This window comes from Stegostoma tigrinum, chromosome 29, assembly GCF_030684315.1.
Source record: "Stegostoma tigrinum isolate sSteTig4 chromosome 29, sSteTig4.hap1, whole genome shotgun sequence".
NCBI lineage: Eukaryota > Metazoa > Chordata > Chondrichthyes > Orectolobiformes > Stegostomatidae > Stegostoma > Stegostoma tigrinum.
This window is the reverse complement of record NC_081382.1, coordinates 15,539,018-15,566,165: the sequence shown is the minus strand read 5'-3', so window position 1 is coordinate 15,566,165 and position 27,148 is coordinate 15,539,018. Positions and strand designations below refer to the sequence as shown.

The 27,148-nt window shown below is 41.7% G+C and overlaps 1 protein-coding gene across 3 annotated transcripts in view; it reads left to right on the top strand.

Moving 5' to 3' along the window:
* LOC125465534 (pappalysin-1-like) overlaps window positions 1-27,148 on the top strand; it is a 316,341-nt gene that overhangs the window by 214,516 nt on the left and 74,677 nt on the right. For all 3 annotated transcript variants that reach the window (XM_048559167.2, XM_048559166.2, XM_048559165.2), the window contains exons 18-20: window positions 1,883-2,030; window positions 5,613-5,722; window positions 10,519-10,590. In XM_048559167.2, coding sequence (XP_048415124.2) covers window positions 1,883-2,030; window positions 5,613-5,722; window positions 10,519-10,590 — 330 coding nt within the window. The remainder of the gene's footprint in view (window positions 1-1,882; window positions 2,031-5,612; window positions 5,723-10,518; window positions 10,591-27,148) is intronic.

Below are 27,148 nucleotides of genomic sequence, written 5' to 3'. Positions count from 1 at the left end.
CACATCATTGTCTGAAACTTTATAATGTGCAGTGTAAACAGTTTTCAGTACAGATGGACACCAGTTAATAGAGATGTGGTTAATGAGGGCTTTCCTATATCGGGAGCTTCCAGCTCCCTTTAGGAATCCCTTGATTTCCAATATGTTTCTCAACATGATGAGTAATAAAAGGGCTGATTTTATGTTTAGTGGGGATATTTTTGACATTACCAAGAGCTGAACTTTATAATTTAGCACTGCCTCTGTAGAATGCTACCCTTGGAACACTTTTTAGAAATTCAGACACATAATTTTCTCTGTGTGTCTCCTTTTCACTGAGTTCAGGATTTAAAGTGATGAATCACAACATTTTAAGATATAAGACCAAAGACAAATAAGTTTGAAAAATGCATCTGCAGGATTACATGTCATGCTTTGTTAAGATGCAGAACAGTCTTTTTAAAATAAGAAGAAAAAACAGTCCCTTAACACCCCCAGCCTTGCTTACATCCGGAAAATGAGTTACAGACACCAAGTAGACAACCCACTGGATTGAGTGCCTCTGGATCGGCTGGAGTGAAGGGTGCATACAGTGTGAAAGCCTTGGGTTGGCACTAGCCCTGTTTAGTTTCATAAACCGTAGGAAGCTTGTGGTCCCCAAACGTTAACTTGCAGTAAACTCTTGTGGGACACTTCATTTCCATCATCCAAAAAACTGGTAGACAGGTTTTACTAAGTTCATGGCCAAGATAATGATCAGGCCATCACATCATTGACTCTCAATTACACATCATAAAAGACTACTTCCCAATTTCCTGAAACAGAGAGCTGGAACCCTGTAGTCCTTTATTTTCAAGGCTTTTTGAAGTATTTTAGATTGCGGACTGAAATGCAAAATGGACTGTTTTCAAAACCAAAGATTGTGGAAGGGATTACTGAACATTTTAGAAGCAAGTTGAACTGACACTCATTCTAAGTGCTCTTCAAGCAGTAGGGGAAGGTTACTAGAGATAAGCCAGAGCCGGGGACATGTGTGAGGGAGATTTGACTGGCAAAAAGCAGCTGATGAGTCTGTGGAGTGGTGACCAATTGTCAATGACAAAGGCCTTCTGCCTGTCAAAACTATATGACTGGTTGTCAAGTAGCTGAACAGTTTGTGGAGATGAATGATAGGCTCAGAAGCCTTTGAACCTCTTGAAAAGGAGGTCCTATATGTGTTCTTGCCTAAAAAGTGTATAAAGCCTGAGGAAAGCTAATTTATTTTCAGTCACCTATTGCTGAAAGCTATTGCTCTTAACCAATAAGTTAGAGACTTTATAAATTGTGAGCCTGTGCTCTGTACCTCCTGAAAGCAAGTGAAAGTACTTGGAGAAGAGAGATCAAAGATTAGCAAGGGCTGGCAAAAAAATAAAATGATCAACTCGGTGAATTCTGGACAGGGGCCACTGAGCTGCCTTATCAGTTTTTCCTCCACCCGTAACTGTATTTTCTTTTGCGTCTACCTCTTTGTATGTGTAAGGAGCCATTTATAAGTGGATTCGAGTTTTAATTTTTGGAGATTCTATATGTTGTTGACCTGTAGCCAGAATCTATTTATTTGAGATAAATAGTAAATCTTGTTTAATACAGGAACATGATTTGTTATTTTTGGTAAACCAAATAGTTGGACTTTATTTCCAACTCCTTACCCCAATGCAGCATGACACAGGAAAAGAAAACATGAACACCTTTACACCAAGTTCAGTCAAACAGAAACCTCAAACCTGCACAATAACGAAAGCTGTTTAAGTGCAGAACGACATGATTACTGTTGGTTTGTTGTTGATTGCAGTTTTTCTCGGTTGCAATTTAAAAGTCATTGGATTTTTATGTCACTTGAGCATGCCCATGTGATGTTTTTTAGGAACCTGTCGATAACTTGATTCGCTGTAGGAAGGATGGAACATGGAATGGCTCACTTCAGATGTGCAGCTCAATGAAGGGAGACTGCCCACAACCTCATCGCATCAACAGTCAAATTAGACTTAACTGCAAGGACGGCTATGGCATAGGTAATAAGACGATGGAATGGTGTTAAGAAAATCTTCAGATTCAAGAGTTGATTAGAGTTATATAGATTTACATAGGAGCGAATCGTTTTATCCATTTTAGCATTTTCGTATTACTCCTCGTACCCTTCATCTATCCCTCTTGGTGTAACCTTCTATTCTTTTCTCTTTATGTTTACCTAGATTCTTAGTGAAAGCAATGCATTTCTTTGATTGGAATAGAAATCTTTTTATGGCCATTGAGGAATCATAATAGCAAGACTTCCCAAAGTCCTTTTAAATCAGCACTTGTGTATTGCTCAGTTTTGCTGCACAGTTATTCAAGTTTAGAAATGCACATGATTGCCTAAACAAGGCAACTGGCTGAGACTTATCAGCAGTTAAGTTGGATTCATCCCAGTTGTGAACTCTGATTGTGATCAATAATCTTGGCACTCAGCAAGGGAAGGAGAAGGTGGTATGGGGCTGCGTTAGTGAACTTATAGTTGTTTGGCATTATTTGAACATCTCAGAAATGTAGAGGGTTGTTGGTTGCTTGATATTTGGGAGGGAGGTTTAGAGAAGATTTGGGAACTGCCGCAACATTCCTTCTTAAAAATGGAGAACCCTGACCCCAATCTGTGCCTGAATCTCCAGCTGATATCTGCTTCTATCAGGCTAGGGCAGGCACACATGTTGGCACCAGATCATCTTCTGCTAATCATATCTAAAACTTACCTGAGAACGAAGGAGTAGGACTCAGTGAGTCCCTGCTGTCTGATCCATGATGGCCCACACATCTGTGGCTGTGTAGGAATGGTCAAAGTCTCTGTTCTATAAGAAAGCATCTCAAAGTGCACCAACACACGACTCTCCCAACTATGCAAGTGTTCCAAAGGACTACCATTGGATTTGCCATTTGAGTCGACCAGGCCAATCATCAATTTTGCATGTCCACAAGTTTGTCTTACATAGTCCCAACAGAGATTGCTTAATCCTGAAGTGCTGTTGCTGACTGGGGGACAACACAGGATGGGAGAAGTTGTCAAGAAAGCAACAGTATCTTAGTTGTTTTGATGTTTAAATATTTTGAGCTCTAGATTAGACAGAGATTAGCTGCTGGAGGTCAAACACTTTCCACTGGGAAAAACAGGGAAAATGACAAAAAAAAACCCACAAATCATGCTGGACAATTCCTGTCCATCATGGTTTAGGAAGAGTAGAGGACAATAACCTACCTAGATCAACCACGGAGGAAGGAGACAGAGTGGATTGAAGAAATGAGAAGGTTTTTACCTGTCATGCATTTAACTGCAGTCTTATATTAAAGAGTGCACTATTCAATTATTCTTATAACTTTTGCCATTTTCATGTTGTGCTTTGCAGATAATATTTTGTGTGTCATAATATCCTGCCTATATCTGGGCAAGTAAACTTTAGAAGTTGCTAAAATTTGACTCCTAATTTGTTTTTATATTTGAGTTGATTTTAAAAATAATCTCCAGAAGTTTTTTTTCATAATTACAGACTTCACTGTTAAAGTAAAATCAACTCTTGTTAAACAAAAATTTTCAATCAAGTTTTCTTGTTCTGTGCCACGCAGTAAAGTTAAAGAATTCATTTCCAAACAAACATTTGAGCCAATTTTAAGAAAACTGAAAATGTGTCAACCAGTAATTTTCTGATGAGAAAAAGACCTGAGTACACAGAGGTCAGGGTGGTGTTTGAAGTTTTAAGCATAACACAAATGACCAGTAATACCATTGAGTTTAAAGTCAAGTTGTATAAAATTTAAAAACAAAATGTAAATTGAAACAAAACTTGAGGAATTCCAGGCATCATAAGCAGGGCTTAATCTCAGTGCTTGTATAATATTTCTGAGTGACAGTGAGTACCAATCTAGATTATTGGCACTTTATTATCATGAACCTCCAAAGCATACCTCCTCGTAAGAGTACATAAGAACTCGAGTACAAAGATACTCTGCTGACCTTTGACCAGTCCATAGCATGATCTTCCACATCCTAACCTTTCATTACAGATCAAAACCGTAGTTTGGAAAGAAGTTGGCTTCAGTATTTAAAGTCTACAATTCTTCCTGGGATGTGACTGCAAATATGATCCACTGCTGCAAGTGTAACTTTCAGCTTCTGTAAGCTCTCAAGCAGGTGAATCCTGCCATTGATTGCTTGCTATTCTACTGTGTTTGCACTCTGGGTACCTTTTTTTTAAAAAAAAATGTCCTCAACAGACCTTCAGTTGTTTAAGTGGAAAGCTATGTGCAACCTATAAATTCTGAACTAAATGGCACCCTGCCTGGTTAAACACTCAGACCCGGTGGAGATGCCTTGATCATTTGACGGTCAACTTAGTGGAGTACATTCTCTCCAGAGATTTAAATTAATTAATATAAAATACACTGATAGATTTGAGGGTAATTCTGTCTCTGTTGTTTATTCAGGTATGACTGATGCCTGATTAGTTAAGGAGAAAGGAGGAGGGAGTAAGATAGAGATGCAGACAGATTAGTATGCGTGTTTGGAATTGTGGAGCTATCCATAGTGCTTAAATATCCTTGTCCCATCAATTATGGGACTGTTGAGCTCCATGGAATGCAGTGTGTTGTCAGTATAGGAAGGAATTTCACTGCAACAGTCTGACTTGCAGAAATTTATTACAGATGCTGCTTTAGGAGGAAAATAATGAATGAATCCAAAATGTATGTTTTTGTATAATTACTTTCATATCGAATTATGCATAATGCACAAAAACTAATATGTTGTGCAAGCATTGCTTGAGGAAGAAGTCCTCATTTTGGCATTAATGTGTTTTTTTTATTTTCTCATTTTGTGTTTTGTTACGTTTCATGTTATACCAATTACATCTTTGTGGGACAAGATTGCATGGTATAGATGAGTAGGGTTAAACAGATACAATAGTCAGAAAAGTTCACTAACACACTGAGTTTAATTGTCATGTGTAATTAAACTCTGCAACTCGTACAAAGTAGTCATGCCAGTTAAGGTGCAAAGTTTTAAACAGGGAGCAATTTCATCAGAAGCAGCCTAGTATATACTGCACTTGCGTTACAGTTCACCCATCTTCAAGTTTTAAGATCATACAAGACCTATAAGATCAACTGTTACTTGTAGTTCCATATAATGGAATGCAGCCCCCTTTCCAGCATGATCACCTCAATGCACTTTAACTAGAAATATACCATCGGTTAATGAAAGAATTATGGTATTCCAGGTGCAATTCTTCCTGCTTGAAGAAGTCTTTCAATGTGTTGACGCAAATAAGACTTGGGGTGAACATTCTGTTCTTAAGGGGGAAAAAAGCCTCCTGCTAGAGTTTTCACAAGTTCTTGAGACTGCTATAAATACATAAGTTCGAATCGTTTTCAAAATAGCAGTCAGATGTTAACCCAATGGTATGCTAATCTAGGAAAGCACAACCTTCCACAACTTAAATCATACTTCAAGGAAAGACACTCCCATTTTCCAGATATGTATTTGAAATATGTGCAGAATTACTGAATCAGAAGTCAGGAGACCGCAGAGATAAATATATTTTCACAAAAAAACACTGTTTGTTTCCTTTCAGGTGCGGAATGTACACCTTCCTGTTTGTCACATCAAAATGATGCAGTTATTTTACCAAGCAACATGACCTCTGAAGATGTAAAATACTGGATGAGTCCTCCAAAGGCAAAGGTTGGTTTAAAATAATGCTCATGAAACTTCTCTCAGTTCAATGATTTTGCCTATTTTCAGGCAGCACAATTATTAGCTAACGAGACAGTGTCCACATTGTAGAAAATGACATTTTTATTACAAATTTTAGTCCACATTTTACCAATGCTGTTTTCAGTGCTTGATGTTTTGATATTGCTGTCTTACAATTTTAAAATGTGAGACCTTAATTGGATTATATGTAAGAGTGAGTCTAGACATGTCTATGTATAAGTAAGCACAAACTTTCCATATACAGATGTGTATAAGCTGTAACATGGTCTTTGTTATGTTGGTGAACATCAGAGTTGAGGTTTCTGAACCAGCTGCATAAGAAAACAAGTTATTGCAGCAGAAGTAGGCCATTCAGCCCATCCAATCTGCTCTGCCATGTAAAGATATCATGGCTGATCTGGTCATTCTCAACTTTCTTGTCTTTTTCCCCATAACCCTTAATTTCCTGAGTTAAAAATCAATCTGTCTCAGCCTTGACTAGACTTAATTACCCAACATGAATGTACATAATGATCTAGCTTCAACATCCCTGTGGTAAAGAATTCCAGACATTCACTCCCGTCAGGGATGAAATTCCTCTTCATCTACTTAAATGAGCAACCTTTTATTGTGAGATTATGCCATCTTCCCTGAGACTCTCCCAGCAGGGGAAACAACCTTTCCACATCTACCCTATCAGGTCGTCTTAGAATCTTATATGTTTCAATAAGCTCACCTTTTGTTCTTTTATGCTCCAGTGAGGGCTGGTCCAATCTATTCAACTTCCCCTTCTAAGACAGCCCCTCCATACCTGAATCAGCCTCGTGAACCTTCTCTGGATTCTGATGTAGCAAGTTATTTGCTCCCTCCGACATTTTATGCAAGATTCCTCAGGCAGAATGTGCATTAGGGTAATAATTTAGGAATGGATGCACTGCACCAAATCATTTTGCCCAGAAAACCACAAGATACAAGCAATTCCAGAAATTATTTTTCATTAAATATTTGGCCATAAATGTTGACAAAATATCAACACTGATGTAACAGGCTGCAGTTCAAGCCATTTTCCTGTTTCCCTATTATATTGACATGCCATGACATTAAAACCCCCCAAAATGAACTTATTCTGTGTCAGTATGTTCATTTTGAACATATGGCAGAACAAAAGTGTCCACTAGTTCATGACCATACTCTGAACGTGTTCATGTTCAGGAACAGTAAAGTAATTGTGTGTTGCTGGATCTGTTTGCTACAAAGTATGATTTTCTTGTATACACACAGGAAATAAAATGTACCAAGCCTCATCCTGGCAACTATAAATGTCAAAATCATCTCATTAGATAAATGGAAAATTATAAAAAAAGTTGGCTCTGTAGCCACTCTGATTGATATTATCAAATTCTTGTAAAATCACAACTAATTCGCCAATACCCTTTAAAGAAGGAAATCTGTTATCCCCTCCCAATCTGACCTGTACCCAACTGCAGACCCAGACCAACCTGGTTAACTCTTAATGACCTTCTGAAATGACAGAGCAGGTTAGTCAGCATATTTGAGAATGAGGCTTAGAGGGACAATTAGGAATCATCAATAAATGATGGCTTTGGCAATGTCATCCACATCACACTTCTACACAAAAATACGTTTATAAGACTTCAGTCCATGCATGTGACACACAACCTCAGTTTTAAAGACATGCCAGGTTGGACTTGAAGGAATTTGATGAGTAGTTTATCATGATTGAATCTGATGACAGGAACCAGTCTTGTCATGTTTGGCTCCCTTTGTTTGCATCACTAAATTACACACAGATTTCTATGATATGTTAATGACTAATGCTGCCAATTATCCGTCTTTTAAAGTGCACAAGAGAGTGAGTTTATAGATTGCAAGTATCCAGAATTCGCCACATTGGGCAGGGCAGTAATTCTACAATAGAGAGGGAAGTGAAAATCCTTCTGTCACTATGCTATGAAGCTCAATCTCAAGCATGTACTACAGGATAGAAGATAACAAACTTGATTGACAAGGTCTCTTTTTCTGGTTCAGGTCTGCCCTGGGTTGCTTTGCAACCAGACCTTAAATATCTCAAGAAATATACAGATTTTCTACTAATCTCTAATTATGCCAACTCTCGATGAAAAAGAAAGAAGTTGAAATAAAAGTATAATTTAAATAAGAAACAAGTGTTTGCAAATATAGATAATCACAATCGCGGATGATTTCCAAGTTTTTTTTAAATTTCAATGCACAGAGCCTTTAAGAAAAGCAATTCTAGAAGAGCCACAGTGGGTTTTAAATGGGAACACTTGAAATCAGGAGTGAAGGAATTTGATCAGTCATTGAAATTACATTAAGGAGCAGGATTTTTCAGTCACCCCCTTTATAATTCAAGCAAGTTTTCAAATCTTAGTCATAAAATAGAGATTGGAAGGAACTAAATATTTACTTGTACAGCATCAATAACCAACCTTGCAGTCAGGGTTTCTATGCAGAGTTACATCAACTCAACTTATTGCATAATAGGAAACAGTCAAGATCAGTTGTATAACAAAGTGTGGAGCTGGATGAACACAGCAGGCCAAGCAGCATCAAGATGCTGCTTGGCCTGCTGTGTTCATCCAGCTCCACACTTTGTTATCTCAGATTCTCCAGCATCTGCAGTTCCCATTATCCCAGGATCAGTTGTATCATGGACACTGGAAGGAATGAAAGCCCACTTATTTAAAAGAAAAGACTTTCATGTATACATTATATCAGATGAACTTAAAAAGTAATAACCTGCAAAAAACAAAGGCATAACAATTAAGCTTTGTAGCACTGGTATACAGAAGCACAAAATTCAAAATGCTGGAACATTCCCGGCAAATTCTGTGCAATGCATCTGTACTTTAAGAGTGCTGGAATAGACATGTCACATATGCCTTAGAAGCAGGCAATTTCAAGGTGTTGATGGTATCAGACAGCTTCTATCATTGATTTGACTCCAAGTCTGTTATTTTGGTCTTCCAGGTTCCCACTACTGTGCTTTTTAAACACTCCAAGCTGCCCCTGGTGTTCAGCGATAACTATTGACTATCCTTTTAAAGGGATTGCCTTTCAAATTTCGGCAAGGATGGTTTTGATTTTTCTTCTTCGCTGCGGCTGCACAGTGATGAGAAATATGTATTCTGTGTCATTGGCAGAATGGTTCCAAGTGGGAAAATGTGGAGTTGTCCATTTTGACAGGAAGAATAGAAAAACAGTGGATCATTTTATTGGAGAGAGATTGCAGAATTCTGCAGTATAGAAGAAATATGGGTTCCTGGGAAATTCACAAAAAAGCTAACATGCAAGTATCACAAGTATGTCAAAAGGCAAATTGAATGTTGCTGTTCATTGAAAGAGGGATGGAACATAAACTTAGGGAAGTTCGTCTATAGGTGTACAGAATGTCTTTGATGCTACCTCCAGAGTGTTGTGTACAATTTTGGTTGCCTTGCTTAAGAAAGCTAATAATTACATCAGAAGCAGTTCAGACAAGGTTTGTTCATAAAATATGAAGAAATTGTTGAACCTGTATCCACTGTAATTCAAAAGTTTAAGGGAGCCCTGTATTGAAATATCTAAGGTCCTGAGGGGACTTGACAGGGTGGATGCTGAGAGCATCTTTCCCTTTTGAAGGGACCAGAACTAAAAGTGACAGTTTAAAAAGAAGAGGTTTTCCATTTTAGATGACATAAGCAAGAAGGAAAAAATTATCTGTCTTAAAGGACTGTTAATGTGTGGAACTCCCTTTCCCAGAGAGCAGTGAAGATTGATTTGTAGGGAAGCAACAGAATCCCAAAGGGCTAAAACTTGTACAAAAGCATGGCAAATATGTTTTGTGTGCAAAGGGAATGGAATAAAACGCGGAACCTTTCGTTTCTGTAAACAGAAGGATCATAATTGTCCCTGAAACAGTAAGAGGGATATGTCATGGAGACAGTGCTCCCTTAAGGCCACCTGAATGAAGGTCAGACATTATTGCCCATTGGATAAAACGTGTAAAATTTTCCAAGCCGTTTTATAGCAACAAATTTAAAAGCAAGAGTCAATTAAGAGAGTTAAATAAGCAGATAAAATTCTACAGTGGCAGTATATATCTGAATATAATTACAGGTTGTGTCCACTAACTGCAGAGCCCAAACTGATAAAATCCATGAAAACTTGCATTAAAGGTTACAAAATAGGGATTAATCAGCCTAATTTCAGGAGCTCAGAGAATAGATATGTTTACGGAATAAAGAATTACTGCCTTACCACTGATTGCTGCCCTATAATCATGCCTTGCCATCCTCCGTTATAAATATGGAGTTCATTCCGGCTTATCAATTTTGTCAATGTTAAACCATCTTAAGCCTTGGATTAGATTGTTGCATTACAATCAAGTAATTATAATTCTATATTTAATTCTAACATCCAACGTTTTGACCTGTTGAGACATTGAACGATAACACCTTGCATATCAAGCTATTATTTTCACACATTTTGATAATAACTGTCCAGCAAATGCTAGCGACAGTGCCTTATGTTACAGGAGGACACAAGTGAAAGGCTTTTAATAAATCACCACTTAAACCCTGTTTGGTTGGTGAGTCAGCCACAACATTGAGAAATCCATGTGACCTTGTTTTGCTCTGCAGACTGGTACACTAAATCACTATATATGAACCAATGTGGATAATCGAGGCAGACGCCACGCAGATAGCAAACTTTTTTCTGAGTGCAATTATAAAAACTCTGATTTTATTTTCTCTTCACAGAATATTGTTTGTACAGCAGGACTAAACTGGTACCCACACCCTGAAATGATTCACTGCATTAAATCATGTGAGGTAAGACCCTTCACTACATGATTGTAGGTTATCATTGGTAGGAATATAAATTCTTGCCAATCTGAGTAGATTTATTGACCCAAAGAAAGTTTTTTTTTAGTTGTTTACAGCTAAACAAATAGAGGGATATCAATGTTTTTGAACATCCTTCCCAAATCCTTTTGCATTTGCCTGTGGTGACAGACTGTCTGAATCACTCATAATGTCCACCCGACAGTTCAGCTGTCTTCAGCAAAAACACATCTAACAGCATGATGGAGAACCAATTGCTTGTTTGAAACCTTTAATAATATTATTGTTACTTTGATTTGCCTCAATAATGATATATCACAACATGGTGTGCACTTGTTCATTGTATTTTATACCTCTGCAATCAGTTGTTAGATAAATTCTATGACATATAAGAACTGGAGGGTCAGCGAAAGTGTACCTTAAAGTACCATGCTTCAACACATGGCATAGTGGATTGAAGAATGGCTAGGAATGAGTAGAAGGTTATAAATAATTCTCCACATTGTGTTGATTCTTGTAGTTTTACTGGCTAAGTTAAGACCAATCTGATCTGTATTTTCACACAAGAAGAGATCGTTTTAATTTTCTTAAACATTGAATACACTTTTAAAAGTCAAGGTTCGTATCAGCGGATGAAACTTCCAACCTAGCAAAACTCATATCATGATTAGCCTTGAAGAAGCACATTGTCGCATAAAGCATGATCTTCACTCCATTCAGCAGCTCAAACATTCACTTTATCTTCCAGTGAAACATTTTGCCTGTACTTTATATTTGTTTATTTATACATGGGATGAGGGCATAACTGGGTAGGCCAGTATTTATTGCCCAGAGGCCTATTAAGATTCAGCCACATGTAGGCCAGACCAGGTAAGGAAGCAGTTTTATTCCCTAAAGGGCATTAGTGAACCAGAGGGATTTTCTTTTTCTGATAATTGATATCACAACACAATGGTCATCATTAAACTCTTAATTTCAGATTCTTACTGGACTCAAATTGCACCATCTGCTGTGGCAGGATTCAAACCCAGGTACCCAACACAATACCTGGATTTCTGTGTTAACAGCCCAGTGATAATAGTGACCAGGCCGTCACCTTCCTTTATTGTGTTGAGCACAATGCAGAAAGTCACCAAGTTTCCTAGAAAATGCTCGTCAAACCCATGACCTCCATAACCTGGAAGGGAAATGAGAGGAGGCTAATGGTAATTCACATCCCCAAATGCAGTGGAAATATTGTTTTGTATATTTCAGAGACAGGGGAATCCATGTTTCTTCTGTGATTAATAGCGTAGCTTAACAAGAGCAATAGTTGTGCCAAGTGTTAAGGAAATTTGATAAAGGTGACCAAAGGCTGAATAAGATGTACATTTTTAGGAAGTTGCTGAAGCCCAATGTTATTAACTTATCTCCTCCATACTGAATCCTCTGAGAAGTAGGCCTCAATTTGCAGCTCTTCAGTCCCAAAGCTACCAGCCTCTGATTGGCAAACAGCTCTTGGTAACCCATGATGCCAATGTTGAGGCCTATAACCCAAATATGCTTTGCCAGCCTAAAAATGAATGGTGCACAATTGGTTTCATTTTCTCAGGAGTTGGGGAAGCAAGTTAATCATTACCTAATGCATTGACCACCTGCAAATTTTTTCTTTAGTGGGACAATCACATGCAGTACGTGGGGATAAATAAAAATGGGAAATGCTGGAGAAACACAGCAGGTCTGTAGGCATCTGTGGAGAGAGAAACAGAACTAACATTTCAAGTCCAACATCGATTTTTCTTTGGAATTGATGCTGCCATTCCTGCTGAGTATCTCCAGCACTTTCTGTTTTAACTTCAGATCTCTGACATCCACATTATGTTGCTTTTAATTGAGGTAAATAGGTCATTTTCAGATTGGCACATTCAACATAGTGGATTGGCACATGGTTCAGTACTGGGATTTCAATGATTGTATTTACATAGATGAAAGCCTTGGTGCTAGGCCCACTTTTGTTTGTCATTTATGTAAATAATTTAGATGAGAGTATAGAAAGTATGGTTAGTAAGTTTGCAGATGACACCAAGATTGGTGGTATAGTAGACAGTGAAGAAGGTAATCTAGGATTAATTGTTCAATTGTGTCAATGAGCTGAAGAGTGGCATAAATGTGAGGATTTCATTTAAATAATAAAAGAAAAAACGAAGATAGGACATATACAATTAAAAGTAAGGCTTTGGTAGTGTTGCAGAACAGAGAGACCGAAGTGCTCAGTTACATAATTCTTTGAAGTTTGCATAATGTGTAGCTAGGGTGGTTTAAGATGTTTAGCATGCTTGTCTTCATTGCTCAAACCTTAGATTGTACGAATTGGGACGTCATGTTGACATCGTACAGAACATTGGTGAGACTTCTTCTGGAGTACTGCGAGCATTTCTGGTCTCCCTGTTATAAGAAAGATATTATTAAGCTGGAGAGAGTTCAGAAGAGATTTACCAAGAAATTGCCAGGAATGGAAGGTTGAAGGGAGCTTGGATAGACTGGGACTTATTTTAGTGGAGTGTCAGAGGCTGGAGGTCGACCTTACATAGAGGTTTATAAAATCACAAGGGGTAGAGATAATGTGAACGGCAGATGTCTTTTCCCTAGGCTGCGGGATTCCAAGACCAGGGGGCATATTTTTAAGGTGAGTGGAGAAAGATTTTATAAAGCCATAAGGGATAATTTTTTTACATTGAGAATGGTACATATGTGGAATGAACATCCACAGAAAGTAGTGGATGTGGGCACAGTTACAACATTTAAAAGACATTTAAATAAGTTTATGAATAAAAAATGTTTGGAGGAATTTAGGCCAAATGCAAGCAGGTGGGACTAGTATATTTTGGGAACATAGTTGACATGGATTGATTGGACCGAAGGGTCTATTTCCATGCTGTATGACTGTATGTCAAATCCACTGGAGATTAAATATAACTTTTCCCTGTGCTACTGTAAAAAGAGGAGCAAACAAGCAAAAAATCCCAAGTCAGAGGAATGGACAATGCAGTTTAGGATGGAAGATTGGAGAATATTACTCAATTGGGTGTTATCCTCTGATAACATAGAAAAAGAGCAGATTTGAATAATCAAGCTTGCTCTTTCAGAAGAACACATACAATAACCTCAATACACCTAACAGAATTTAATTTTTGGAAAATCTCATAGATCTTCTGAAGTTGTCAAGTATAGCTCCAGATTTTCCACTAATATTTTACTCCTGCTTTAGTTTGCTTATGCAATGATGAATATTTGTCAGCAATGTCATGGCAATATGTCATTTTGTCATTATTGGACATACTTGTGTTCGTAGCTTTGAATCCATTCTTAACCAGCTGTCAGTTCTATCCTTTTGAACACTTCTTACAATGACTCTTGCTTCAGATATCCACAGCAATAAGAGGTTTTTGGGGAAAAACAAATAACTTTCTTTTAAAAAATGATGACATGTTGCTAGAGGTTTCATAATTCTGCGCTAGTTCCACATTGGCAGGTAAATAAATAAGTTGCTAGCACCTTTATTACTTGTGGCTTTCAGCAGCTTAAAAGTACTGACCCGTTTTCATCAATCTTCTTTCCGACAGTGAAAAAATGTTCAACTGCAAGTCTCCCCTCATAAATTAGAGCACTAAGTAAGCAGAAACATCCCTGTTGTTTTTCTGTGAACCCTTTCCAAAGCATAAATATTACTTTGACAGTAGGGTATCTACTATTTCCTCTTGCTCCCTGTGAGAAAACTTAGCCTTTTCTTGTCCTCTGCTCAAGTTCACATCTCCATGTGGAACATTGTTGTGACAAATATGAATTACTGCACTAGTAATTGCAGCAATCAATTGCCAGAATAACCGCTACCCAAAACCTCGTCTCCTTTTCATCATGTTGTCCAAGTCTGCCAGCCATGTGCTAAGAATCCGAGAGCACTGTCACACAATCTCCAGCCACAGCTTCTGCCAACTGTTCTCTTAACTCAGCCACAGTGAGACACACGGCAATAGCTCAACAATAGGTCATCCACTTTTCTTTCCATTCCCCACAATGTAGAGGCTCCTAACTTCTCTGCCCTAATCATCGCACAGCACCTCCACCAAGTAGCACAATCTTATGGTCTCTTGTGGCACACATCGACACAGGAAAGGTTTGTGCTTAGGCAGACAGTGACGTGCCTGAACCTTGCTGTGTGCCCACCTCTGTTCGGATTAAATCGAGCCAGGAAGGTGCAAAGCTGGATTTGTTGCCCTTCCACCAACTACAGCCCTTAATTGGATAATCCCTGATCACACGAGCCTCATTCCAGCACAGCTGGTATTTACCCAGCTGCAGATGGATAATCAACATGTGGCCACCATGAGAGCTAAAACAGTGCATCCAGCTCGACACCTCATAGATGGTCGGGGAGTTGTTTCTCATTCAAAGACCCTCACTCCATCATTGAAGAGTATAACATGGGGAAGGGACAATCCTGACAATCCACAGAATGCTCCTCTGACTCTTCCACCCTTGTCCTTACTGCTAGGCCCTGCCTACCTCTCTACTCCTGCATCCTCCACCCTTTGAAAGCCATATCGCCATAATCCTACCTGTGGTACAGTTCATTGATCTTGGGTGTCCAGTACACATCATCCCGGCAAAGACCAGAGCCTCCTCTGTGGCACTGCCACACAGAAGAGTAGCCAATTAGCCAACAGGTCCAGGTAGGCAAGATTTCTATTACCAGGGGCCTGGTGATGACTAAGATCAAGGGCTCTGTGAAAAGCAATGATTGAAGGATGAGGAGAAAGCAAGAACTCTCTACTACATCATGCCTGATATGCCATATCTGCATATGTTCATATGCTCCTATTGACAGGAATTAGGGGAAAAATATTTCAAGACAACTAGGGCTAAACTCCTGTTTAATCAGAAACCTTTTTCACGGTATGTCTAGAGCTTTGTACATAGATTTAAAGCGGGTGACAAGTCTGTAGCCTATTTCACATCACTTGGGATTTTTATTTGCATTGGCTTCAAATGAAGTGAAATAAGTAGAGATATAAAATGAACTACCCACTCACTACTGTCCAAGGCAAAATTCTCCTAGAGGTTTCTAAGAGATTATCACAAGGAAGTTATGATTTATGATATCATATGAATTTTATATATGTCTGTATCAGATTTCTGAGCCAATGATTCTAAGAGGCTTAACCTATTTATTTAAGTCAGAAGTCACATGACACTAGGCTATGTTCGAACAGGTTTAGTCGAAATCACAATCTTTCGGAGTGCTGCTCCTTCATCAGACCTGCCGAAGGAGCAGAGTTTTGAAAGCTTGTGATTTCAAATAAGCCTGTTAGATGATAACAATGTTCTGACATTGTCCATCACTGTCCAATACCAGCACCTCCACATCATGGCTGTTTGTTTAAATTTATTGATAACACAGTCAGCTTCAGAGATGAGGAAGCTCTACCTAAATATGTTAACTGGTGTTACATTAGTGGGAAAAAAAATCCCTCAATACTTTGGGGATTTCTTTGTATTCAAGTGCAAACTGAAAATGATGTAACGATACCATTCTTTCAATGAATGGTTGCTTATTTAGATCTAATCTATCTCATTTGATTCTTTCCCAAGTCTGTACATGTAAATTATATTTCTCCACCTTCATAGTACCTCTTTCTCTATTTACACTCCAATGTTCAAAAATGAAGTCTAGATCTGAGAGTGTTAACATCACAATTTCGGATCTGAATCTTATTCATGCCATACTTATGACATGTGTTGTTCCAATGCATAGGTTCCACTTATAGGGACCTCATACAAAGCATTCTATCACACTCCCACTTTACTGTGAAATGTTTTGTACAATGGCCAAAGAAAGCCTTATGGAAGGGATTTAAGGTAATGTGATGATTTACAATGTAGGGTCATAAATTAAATTCAACCTTTTTGCCTGCAGTATGGATTAGTCCATTAATTTTGTGTTCCTAGTCATACTCTGCTTTTCTTACTTGCTCTGAGACTCAAGATATTCAGTACCTTCGGCATAAATTTTACTGAGTCTCTTCAGTTCATTTGTGATTAATGTAGTGAGGTGACCATAACCATTAACAGACAGTTTGTGCAGACTATATATTTATATTTTTATCCAGTCAGTGGACACGGTTGTCTCTGCCTCGACAAGCATTTATAGCTTGTCCCTATTCGCCCTTGAGAAGCTGGTGTGCCTTGAATTGCTGTAGGATGACCCACAATGACCTCAGGGAGACAATTCCAGAATTTTGGCCCATAACGGTAAAAGAAAGGCGCAATGTATTTCCAAGTCACCGTAGTGAGTGGTTTGGAGGGTAACTTGCAGGTGGTAGTGTTCCCAGATATCTGCTGCCCTTGTCCTTCTAGATGGAAGTGATCATGCACTTGGATAATGCTGTTTGAGGATCTTGCAAGTTTCTACTGGGCATCTGATCGATAGTACGCACTGGTACTGCTGAATGTCAGCCGTGCGGGGAGTCGATGCTTATGAATGTGGTGCCAATTAAGCAAATAGAAGGATAAGGCAGATGATTATGTGATGGAGTTCCTCACAGTTTTATGAATGTTCACAGGAGGCTTTTTCCTTGCTTTGCTTGTCACTGCAAAAAACATTAATTCCACACTGAGGTACATTTCTGTAGGTTTATAATGCACCCTGGTGCCTTGTCAACATAGCACTTGTTCACGTGAGTTTTAACAGGATGGGCTGGGAAATAATTTGAATATGTGAGGCATCATTTTGAAAGCTGATCTATACATTGCCTTGCTCACACAGATACTTCCAGGAGTCAGCGCATGTTAAGTAGCAACATTGGAGAGGGTCACCATTCCTAACCTGAGTAGTCAAGATCAAATGCAGTGTACAAACCACTGACCTAGTGAAATCAATGAACTTGATACAGATCAGCATTTACATTAAGGACATTCCTAGCTCAGCCACTCACTAGATAAACTTACTTTGCCTCCGACGCAACCCCACACAAATATTGCCTTCAACACTTCTATTTCCTTCTCTAATTTGGCAACACAGCAAACACCAGGAACATCGAAGATTCAGGAAGTCAAGAAAAGGTTCTATGGCAGGGCAAATGTCAGTCTGTAATTGTGCAACTTGCATTTGCATGAACACTCAATGTTCTTTCTAAACAGGAACCAACAGCTTTTCCCAGTTTAGACATTTGAATTGGCCAGTGACTTCTCTATAAATGCAGGACATGTATTCAACACAAGAATGATTCAACATACCCATTGGGACACCTCACATAGTAATAAAATCTTTCATGAATGTAAGTAATGATCAGCTATAAATAGCATGTGAGACAAGGTTATGTATTCTCAAGGCGATAAGAGTCTAATTTTGCTTTAAATTTTAATGACAAATGTAATGAAATCCATTAGCTTTCAGCGTTCAATGAACACATTTAAACCAACCTGGGAAATGCTTTAGATCTTATTCAACCTTAGTGACCTGATGTGGAGAGATCAAAAATCTTACTGTTGATCCCCTTAGGAGAGAAAGGAAACACGCAGGATTTTCTGGTGAAGAATTAAAGCATTTGCATAATATTGTGCGAACTATGAAAGAGAGAAAACAAAATGCACACATCGTTTTGTTTTTCTTTCTGGAAGTGGCATTAAAAAGGGAGCTAATAAAAATTATTGAGACAGCATAGTTGACAAACAAATGACATGGCAAAAATTGTAACGGCAGACCTTTGAAGAATACCGCTGTTCATCCTCAAGTGTGACAGTTTGTCACGATTTCTGGATTAGCCCTGTCAGACATCATCTGCCAGACTGCGGCCTGTAACTGATGATGACAGTGGGTGGCATGGTGGCTCAGTGGTTCGCACTGCTGCCTCACAGCACTAGGGACCTGGCTTTGATTCGAGGCCTGAGTGACTGTGTGGAGTTTGCACATTCTCCCTGTGCCTGTGTGGATTTCCTCTGGGTACTCCAGTTTCCTCCCACAGTCCAAAGATGTGCAGGTTCAGTGGACTAGCCAAGGTAAATGTGGAGTTACGGGGATAGGGTGGCATGCTCTTTGGAGGGTCGATGCAGAGTCAATGGGTTGAATGGCCTCTTTCCACACTTTAGCGATTCTATGAGAGAAACAAGAGGGAAAATCCAGATTTGTCCTCATCAATCTACCTGTTGCAGATGCAGCTGAACATGACACTATTGGTAAATGTACCACTGCATTGTGAAGCCCATGTCTTGTCTTCGTATTGATGCTATCCTCTATCCTATTGTTCGGCACTACCGACCTACTGAATGGCATAGATTGGGAATTGATCCTGTCATTTAAAGCTGGGAATCTTAACGGCAGCAGAATTTGTTCAATCACACTATAACCCCATGACTTGCATATTCTTCATCCCAGTATTTTTCTGAATCCCACATGAGGGCAAAAAGCAAGTTTGAGTTCTTTACCACTATCTTCAGCCAGACATTGCTCATCCATCTTGGCATCATCTTGAAGTTCACACTAACGCACCAGACAGCCTTCAACTAATTAGATTCACCACCCTACCATCCAACCGCTGGATGGTAGAGAGGATAGACAATGGTCCCAACAAAAGCTGGCTCCACTTTTGAAAATATGTTCTCCAAACTAGCAGCATTCAATGTTCCCTCTGTGTTTGTACGACATTCTATGCACACACATTGGTGTGATCACTGAGTCAACACTTAGCTTCTGGTTTTGAAATCTCAGTGATCTCACACTAGAGAAAAAAAATCGAAGGCATGTTGGCCACATCCCTAGACAAGATATTTCAGTGTTCGCATTTCACTGTAGATGCAACGTGGGACATTGCTCAAATATATCTTGTTCACAAAAGGCAAGGCAAATCCAATCCAATCATAAAATTCTTTGGTCTTTTTTTCAGTAATACTGATGTTCTATACTGACAAACAAGTAAATCTGCTAAAATCATTTGGTGCTTTTGCAACGAGTTGACTGTATTTCTTTCTCAAGCTCAATTTGCGGCTGAACGTTAACAACACATAACCAAACTTTTAAAAAGTTAACAATCATCAGGAAAGGCAACTACATTAGGAACGACCGTCAAGGGAGACAACCACCTTCCTATGTGCCAACTATGATTCCAACCATCGGAGAGTTTTTCCCCGATTTCCATTATCTCCAATTTTACTAGAGTGCACTGATGTCACACTTAGTCAAATGCAACCTTGACATCAAGAGCTGCCACCAGATACGTAGGAACATCACCAGCTGCAAAATTCACCTCCGAGCCACCCACCAGGCTTATTTGGAAATATATCATCATTCCTTCACTGTCCTGGAATCCCTTTCCAAACAACATTTACTTACAGAACATGGACTGCAACGGTTCAAGACAACAGCTCTCCACCACCTTCTTAAGGGCAACTAGGGACAAACAGTAAAAGCTGGCCGGCCAATGATGCCTGCACCCCTGGAGCACATAACAAAAATAAAACTATTGCCCTGTCAGTATACTTTTAGCCAGCAGCAAAATGATGGACGGTGTCGTCAACAGTGTTATCAAGCAGCACTCATTCATTACCTGTTCTCTAATGTACAGCTTGGGTACACCAGGAACATAAATGTTCCAGACCTCATTGAAGCCTTGATCCACACATGGACAAAAGAGTTGAATTCCAAAAGTAACTTGAAGTGAGATTAATTGCCGAAGTTCCCTCTTTATTTTGCTGCTTTCTGATGCCCTTACATGACAATGGTTTCTGGAAGCGGACGTCAGTGCATTTGCATACCAAATCGGCAAGTGCAGAACTTGCCAACAGCAATGGCTTAAAAGTTGGTGATTGTATTTGTTATTAATGCAGCATTTTATCGAGAGAGTGGCATCAACAGCCCCAGGAAAATTGAAGTCATTAGAAATTCAGGAAGAGTCTCTACATGGCATGAGTTACATTTCAAACAATGGAAGATGGTCAAGGTTGTTGGAGGCCAGTTATTTTAAGCCAATGGACTGCAGGCACTGCTGAGGGAAGTATCTTAAGATCATAAAATATCAGAGCAAATTACACCATTCAGCTGATCGAGCCTGCTCTACTGTTTGATCATGGCTGATATGTTTCTCAAATACATGCTCCCACCTTCTTCCCATAATCCTTAAAACCTCTTCCTGCTAAAGAACCTACCTGTCTCTGTCTCAAAGACAGTCAATGGCTAGTCTTCCACAATTTTCTGTGAGGCAATGCCCTCATGTCCTAGACCCTCCCACTAGTGGAAACATCTTCTCTATGTCCACTCTGTGAAAGTCTTCCAGTGTTCTGCAAGTTTCACTGCGATTCCCCTCATCCTAAAAAACTCCATTGAATACAAACCTGGAGTCGTCAACTGCTCTTCCTGTGAAAAATCCTTCATTCCCAGGATCATCCTTGTAAACCTCCTCTGGACCTTCCAAGGCCAGCACATCCTTACTGAGATATAGAGCCCAAAACTCTGCTAGCCTCAGCATAACCATCTTCAGCTGCTTCATCAATGACCTGCACTTCATCAGAAGGTCAAAGGTGGGGATGTTTGCTGATTGCACAGTGTTCAGTACTATTTGTAAATTTTAGATGAAGCAGCTCCACATTGCAGCATATATGGAAAATGTTCAGGTTTGTGCTGAGTGCAGAGAAACTTCACACGGCTTAAGAGGTGTCGAAGACCACCTAAACTTATCTCCATGCCGTTGCCATTCAAATGTACTACCATTGCCAAATTTCTCACTATCAATATCCTAGATATCACCATTGACTACAAACATGACAGGACCAACTACATAAATATTACGCCTGCAAAACTTGGTAGCGACTTGGTAGTTTGTGATGAGTGCCTTGCTAACTGACTCCCCAAAACCATTCCACATCCTAGAACCTATGCAGTATGGAAACAGGCCCTTCAGCCCAACAACACACTGATCTGCAGAGCATCCCACCCAGACCAATCGCCCTGTGACCCACCTGATCTACGCATCCCTGAACACTGTGGGCAATTTAGCATGGCCAATCCATCTAGCCTGCACGTCTTTGGACTGTGGGAGGAAACCAGAGCACCCAGAGAAAACCCACACAGACACAGGGAGAATGTGCAAACTCCAAACGGACAGTGGCCCAAGGGCGGAATTGAACTTAGGCCCCTGGCACTACAAGGCAACAGTGCTAACCACTGAGCCACCACTCCACCCCAAAAAGCATAAAGTTAGAAGTGTGATGGAATACTGTGCACTTGTTGGATCAGTCCAACTCCAACAGTGTTTAAGAATTTTTTTTGCATCCCTCTATGAGTTAGTTTACTCCATGCAGTCTAACCTGTACATTGCCATATTTATTTTGAGCGTGCTTTGTGATTCAGTCTAGGTTTTCTGACTTCTCAAATCTGGCTGTGTGGCACTCATGTGTTGTGAATCAACGTAGTTAACATGCTTCTAAACCAAACATAACCATAATGAACAACAAAACATACTGAAAATTTTCCATCGGTCTGACAGCGTCTGTGTGGAGAGAAACCCAGTGTCAATGGTCAGAATTCAATAGGGATCTGAGCATGGTGGCTTGTGGTGAGATTTGTGGCAGAATTGCATGAAGTATCTGAAGTATTCCACTGCAATTTTTAGCATTTGCCGAGTGGCTGGACAGGTTTCTTGCTGGGCAACAGCGACTTGTCAATCAAGGTCAATTATAGATTATTAAATGCCTAATTAAAGGCACAATTCACATCATTAATATTCAATGTGCGATCTTGCCAAACATGTTGAACAAGCTACATATTGAGAATTATCAATCTGGTTTCCACGGGAAGATTTTGCAATTCTCGCCACGAAAACTAGGGCGGATAATTAGCAACTTCAGCTTGCTACTTGGTCGAAAGGACCTCTGTGTTGGATACCAGTAACCAACATCTTAGACCATGCTCCATGGGCACCAGCCACACACCCACATTGACAGACATTGGCATCTGACATTTTCTGGTCGCAGCAGCAGCGCGAGCAGGAGCTTGGAGCAGGAGCCTGTCGGGAAGCCGGTGAGTCACTGTTTTTGAATCTTTAAAAAGCTTACCTCGAGTGTCGGTGCCTTCCATTCGTGGTCGCAGCAGCAGCGCGAGTGGGAGCTTGGAGCAGGGGCCTGTGGGGAAGCCGGTGAGTCACTGTTTTTGAATCTTTAAAAAGCTTACCTCGAGAATAGGTGGAGGTACGCTGAGCAGGAACAGACATGGGACTGGTGAGTGAGTGAGGTAATATATTTGTGTGGAAGCAAGAAGGCACCGGCAAGCAAGAAGTTGGTTTGAAGTGTGTCTACTTCAATGCCAGGAGCATCCAGAATAAGGTGGGTGAACTTGCAGCATGGGTTGGTACCTGGGACTTCGATGTTGTGGCCATTTCGGAGACATGGATAGAGCAGGGACAGGAATGGTTGTTGCAGGTTCCGGGATTTAGATGTTTCAGTAAGAACAGAGAAGATGGTAAAAGGGACGGAGGTGTGGCATTGTTGGTCGAGGACAGGATTACAGTTGCAGAAAGGATGTTTGCTGACTCGTCAACTGAGGTAGTATGGGCTGAGGTTAGACACAGGAAAGGAGAGGTCACCCTGTTGGGAGTTGTCTATAGGCCTCCAAATAGTTCCAGAGATGTAGAGGAAAGGATAGCAAAGATGATTCTCGATAGGAGTGAGAGAGACAGGGTAGTTGTCATGGGGGACTTCAACTTTCCAAATATTGACTGGGAACACTATAGTTCGAGTACTATAGATGGGTCAGTTTTTGTCCAGAGTGTGCAGGAGGGCTTCCTGACACAGTATGTAGATAGGCCAACAAGGGGTGAAGCCACATTAGATTTGGTACTGGGTAATGAGCCTGGCCAGGTGTTGGAAGTAGGTGAGCACTTTGGTGATAGCGATCACAATTCTGTTATGTTTACTTTAATGATGGAAAGGGATAGGTGTATACCACTGGGCAAGAGTTATAGCTGGGGGAAAGGCAATTACGATGAGATTAGTGATAATGGGAACTGTAGATGGTGGAGAATCCAAGATAATAAAATGTGAGGCTGAATGAACACAGCAGGCCCAGCAGCATCTCAGGAGCACAAAAGCTGACGTTTCGGGCCTGGACCCTTCATCAGAGAGGGGGATGGGGTGAGGGTTCTGGAATAAATAGGGAGAGAGGGGGAGGCAGACCGAAGATGGAGAGAAAAGAAGATAGGTGGAGAGGAGAGTATAGGTGGGGAGGTAGGGAGGGGATAGGTCAGTCCAGGGAAGACGGACAGGTCAAGGCGGTGGGATGAGGTGAGTAAGTAGGAGATGGAGGTGCGGCTTGGGGTGGGAGGAAGGGATGGGTGAGAGGAAGAACAGGTTAGGGAGGCAGAGACAGGTTGGACTGGTTTTGGGATGCAGTGGATGGAGGGGAAGAGCTGGGCTGGTTGTGTGATGCAGTGGGGGGAGGGGACGAACTGGGCTGGTTTTGGGATGCTGTGGGGGAAGGGGAGATTTTGAAGCTGGTGAAGTCCACATTGATACCATTAGGCTGCAGGGTTCCCAAGCGGAATATGAGTTGCTGTTCCTGCAACCTTTGGGTGGCATCATTGTGGCAGTGCAGGAGGCCCATGATGGACATGTCATCTAAAGAATGGGAGGGGGAGTGGAAATGGTTTGCGACTGGGAGGTGTAGTTGTTTAGTGCGAACCGAGCAGAGGTGTTCTGCAAAGTGGTCCCCAAGCCTCCACTTGGTTTCCCCAATGTAGAGGAAGCCACTCCAGGTACAATGGATGCAGTATACCACATTGGCAGATGTGCAGGTGAACCTCTGCTTAATATGGAAAGTCATCTTGGGGCCTGGGATAGGGGTGAGGGAGGAGATGTGGGGGCAAGCGTAGCATTTCCTGCAGTTGCAGGAGAAGGTGCCGCGTGTGGTGGGGTTGGAGGGTAGTGTGGAGCGAACAAGGGAGTCACGGAGAGAGTGGTCTCTCCGGAAAGCAGACAAGGGTGGGGATGGAAAAATATCTTGGGTGGTGGGGTCGGATTGTAGATGGCGGAAGTGTCGGAGGATGATGCGTTGTATCCGGAGGTTGGTGGGGTGGTGTGTGAGAATGAGGGGGATCCTCTTTGGGCGGTTGTGGTGGGGGCGGGGTGTGAGGGATGTGTTGCGGGAAATGCGGGAGACGCGGTCAAGGGCGTTCTTGACCACTGGGAGGGGAAAGTTGCGGTCCTTGAAGTACTTGGACATCTAGGATGTGCTGGAATGGAATGCCTCATCTTGGGAGCAGATGCGGCGGAGGCGGAGGAATTGGGAATAGGGGATGGAATTTTTGCAGGAGGGTGGGTGGGAGGAGGTGTATTCTAGGTAGCTGTGGGAGTCGGTGGGCTTGAAATGGACATCAGTTACAAGTTGGTTGCCTGAGATGGAGACTGAGAGGTCCAGGAAGGTGAGGGATGTGCTGGAGATGGCCCAGGTGAACTGAAGGTTGGGGTGGAAGGTGTTGGTGAAGTGGATGAACTGTTCGAGCTCCTCTGGGGAGCAAGAGGCGGCGCCGATACAGTCATCAATGTAACGGAGGAAGAGGTGGGGTTTGGGGCCTGTGTAGGTGCGGAAGAGGGACTGTTCCACGTAACCTACAAAGAGGCAGGCATAGCTGGGGCCCATGCGGGTGCCCATGGCTACCTCCTTAGTCTGTAGGAAGTGGGAGGAATCGAAAGAGAAGTTGTTGAGGGTGAGGACGAGTTCGGCTAGGCGGATGAGGCTGTCGGTGGAGGGGGTCTGGTCGGGCCTGCGGGACAAGAAGAAGCGGAGGGCCTTGAGGCCATCTGCATGCGGAATACAGGTGTATAGGGACTGGACGTCCATGGTGAAAATGAGGTGTTGGGGGCCAGGGAATTGGAAGTCCTGGAGGAGGTGGAGGGTGTGGGTGGTGTCACTGACGTAGGTAGGGAGTTCCTGGACCAAAGGGGAGAAAATGGAGTCCAGATAGGTGGAGATGAATTCAGTGGGGCTTGAACAGGCTGAGACAATGGGTCGACCAGGGCAGACAGGTTTGTGGATTTTGGGAAGGAGATAGAAATGGGCCGTGCGGGATTGGGGAATAATAAGGTTGGAGGCTGTGGGTGGGAGGCCCCCTGAGGTGATGAGGTCATGAATGGTGTTGGAGATGATGGTTTGGTGCTCGGGTGTGGGGTCATGATTCAGGGGGCGGTAGGAGGTGGTGTCGGAGAGTTGGCGTTTGGCCTCGGCGATGTAGAGGTCAGTGCGCCAGTCGCAAACCATTTCCACTCCCCCTCCCATTCTTTAGATGACATATCCATCATGGGCCTCCTGCAGTGCCACAATGATGCCACCCGAAGGTTGTAGGAACAGCAACTCATATTCCACTTGGAAACCCTGCAGCCCAATGGTATCAATGTGGACTTCACCAACTTCAAAATCTCCCCTTCCCCCACCGCATCCCAAAACCAGCCCAGTTCGTCCCCTCCCCCCACTGCACCACACAACCAGCCCAGCTCTTCCCCTCTATCCACTGCATCCCAAAACCAGTCCAACCTGTCTCTGCCTCCCTAACCTGTTCTTCCTCTCACCCATCCCTTCCTCCCCCCCCAAGCCGCACCTCCATCTCCTACCTACTAACCTCATCCCACCTCCTTGACCTGTCCGTCTTTCCTGGACTGACCTATCCCCTCCCTAACTCCCCACCTATACTCTCCTCTCCACCTACCTTCTTTTCTCTCCATCTTCGGTCCGCCTCCCCCTCTCTCCCTATTTATTCCAGAACCCTCACCCCATCCCCCTCTCTGATGAAGGGTCCAGGCCCAAAACGTCAGCTTTTGTGCTCCTGAGATGCTGCTGGGCCTGCTGTGTTCATCCAGCCTCACATTTTATTATCTATGATGAGATGAGGCAAGATTTAGGGACCATAGGATGGGGAAGGAAACTGCAGGGGATGGGCACATTAGAAATGTGGAGCTTATTCAAGGAAAAGCTCCTGTGTGTCCTAGATAAGTATGTACCTGTCAGGCAGGGAGGAAGCTGTAGAGCGCGGGAGCCGTGGTTTACAAAGGAGGTGGAATCTCTGGTCAAGAGGAAGAAGGCGGCTTAGGTTAGGATGAGATGTGAAGGCTCATTTAGGGCGCTTGAGGGCTACGAGGTAGCCAGGAAAGACTAAAGAGAGAGCTCAGAAGAGCCAGGAGGAGACATGAGAAGTTGTTGGCAGATAGGATCAGGGTAAACCCTAAGGCTTTCTATAGGCTTTTAAGGAATAAAAGAATGATGAAAGTAAGATTAGGGCCTATCAGGGATAGTAGTGGTAAGTTGTGTGTGGAGTCAGATGAGCTAGGGGAAGCGCTAAATGAATATTTTTCAACAGTATTCACTCTAGAAAAAGGCAATGTTGTCGAGGAGAATACTGAGATACAGGCTACTAGACTAGGTGGGATTGAGGTTCACAAGGAAGAGGTATTAGAAATCCTTCAGAGGGTGAAGGTAGCTAAGTCCCCAGGCCGGATGGGATTTATCCTCGGATCCTCTGGGAAGCCAGGGAGA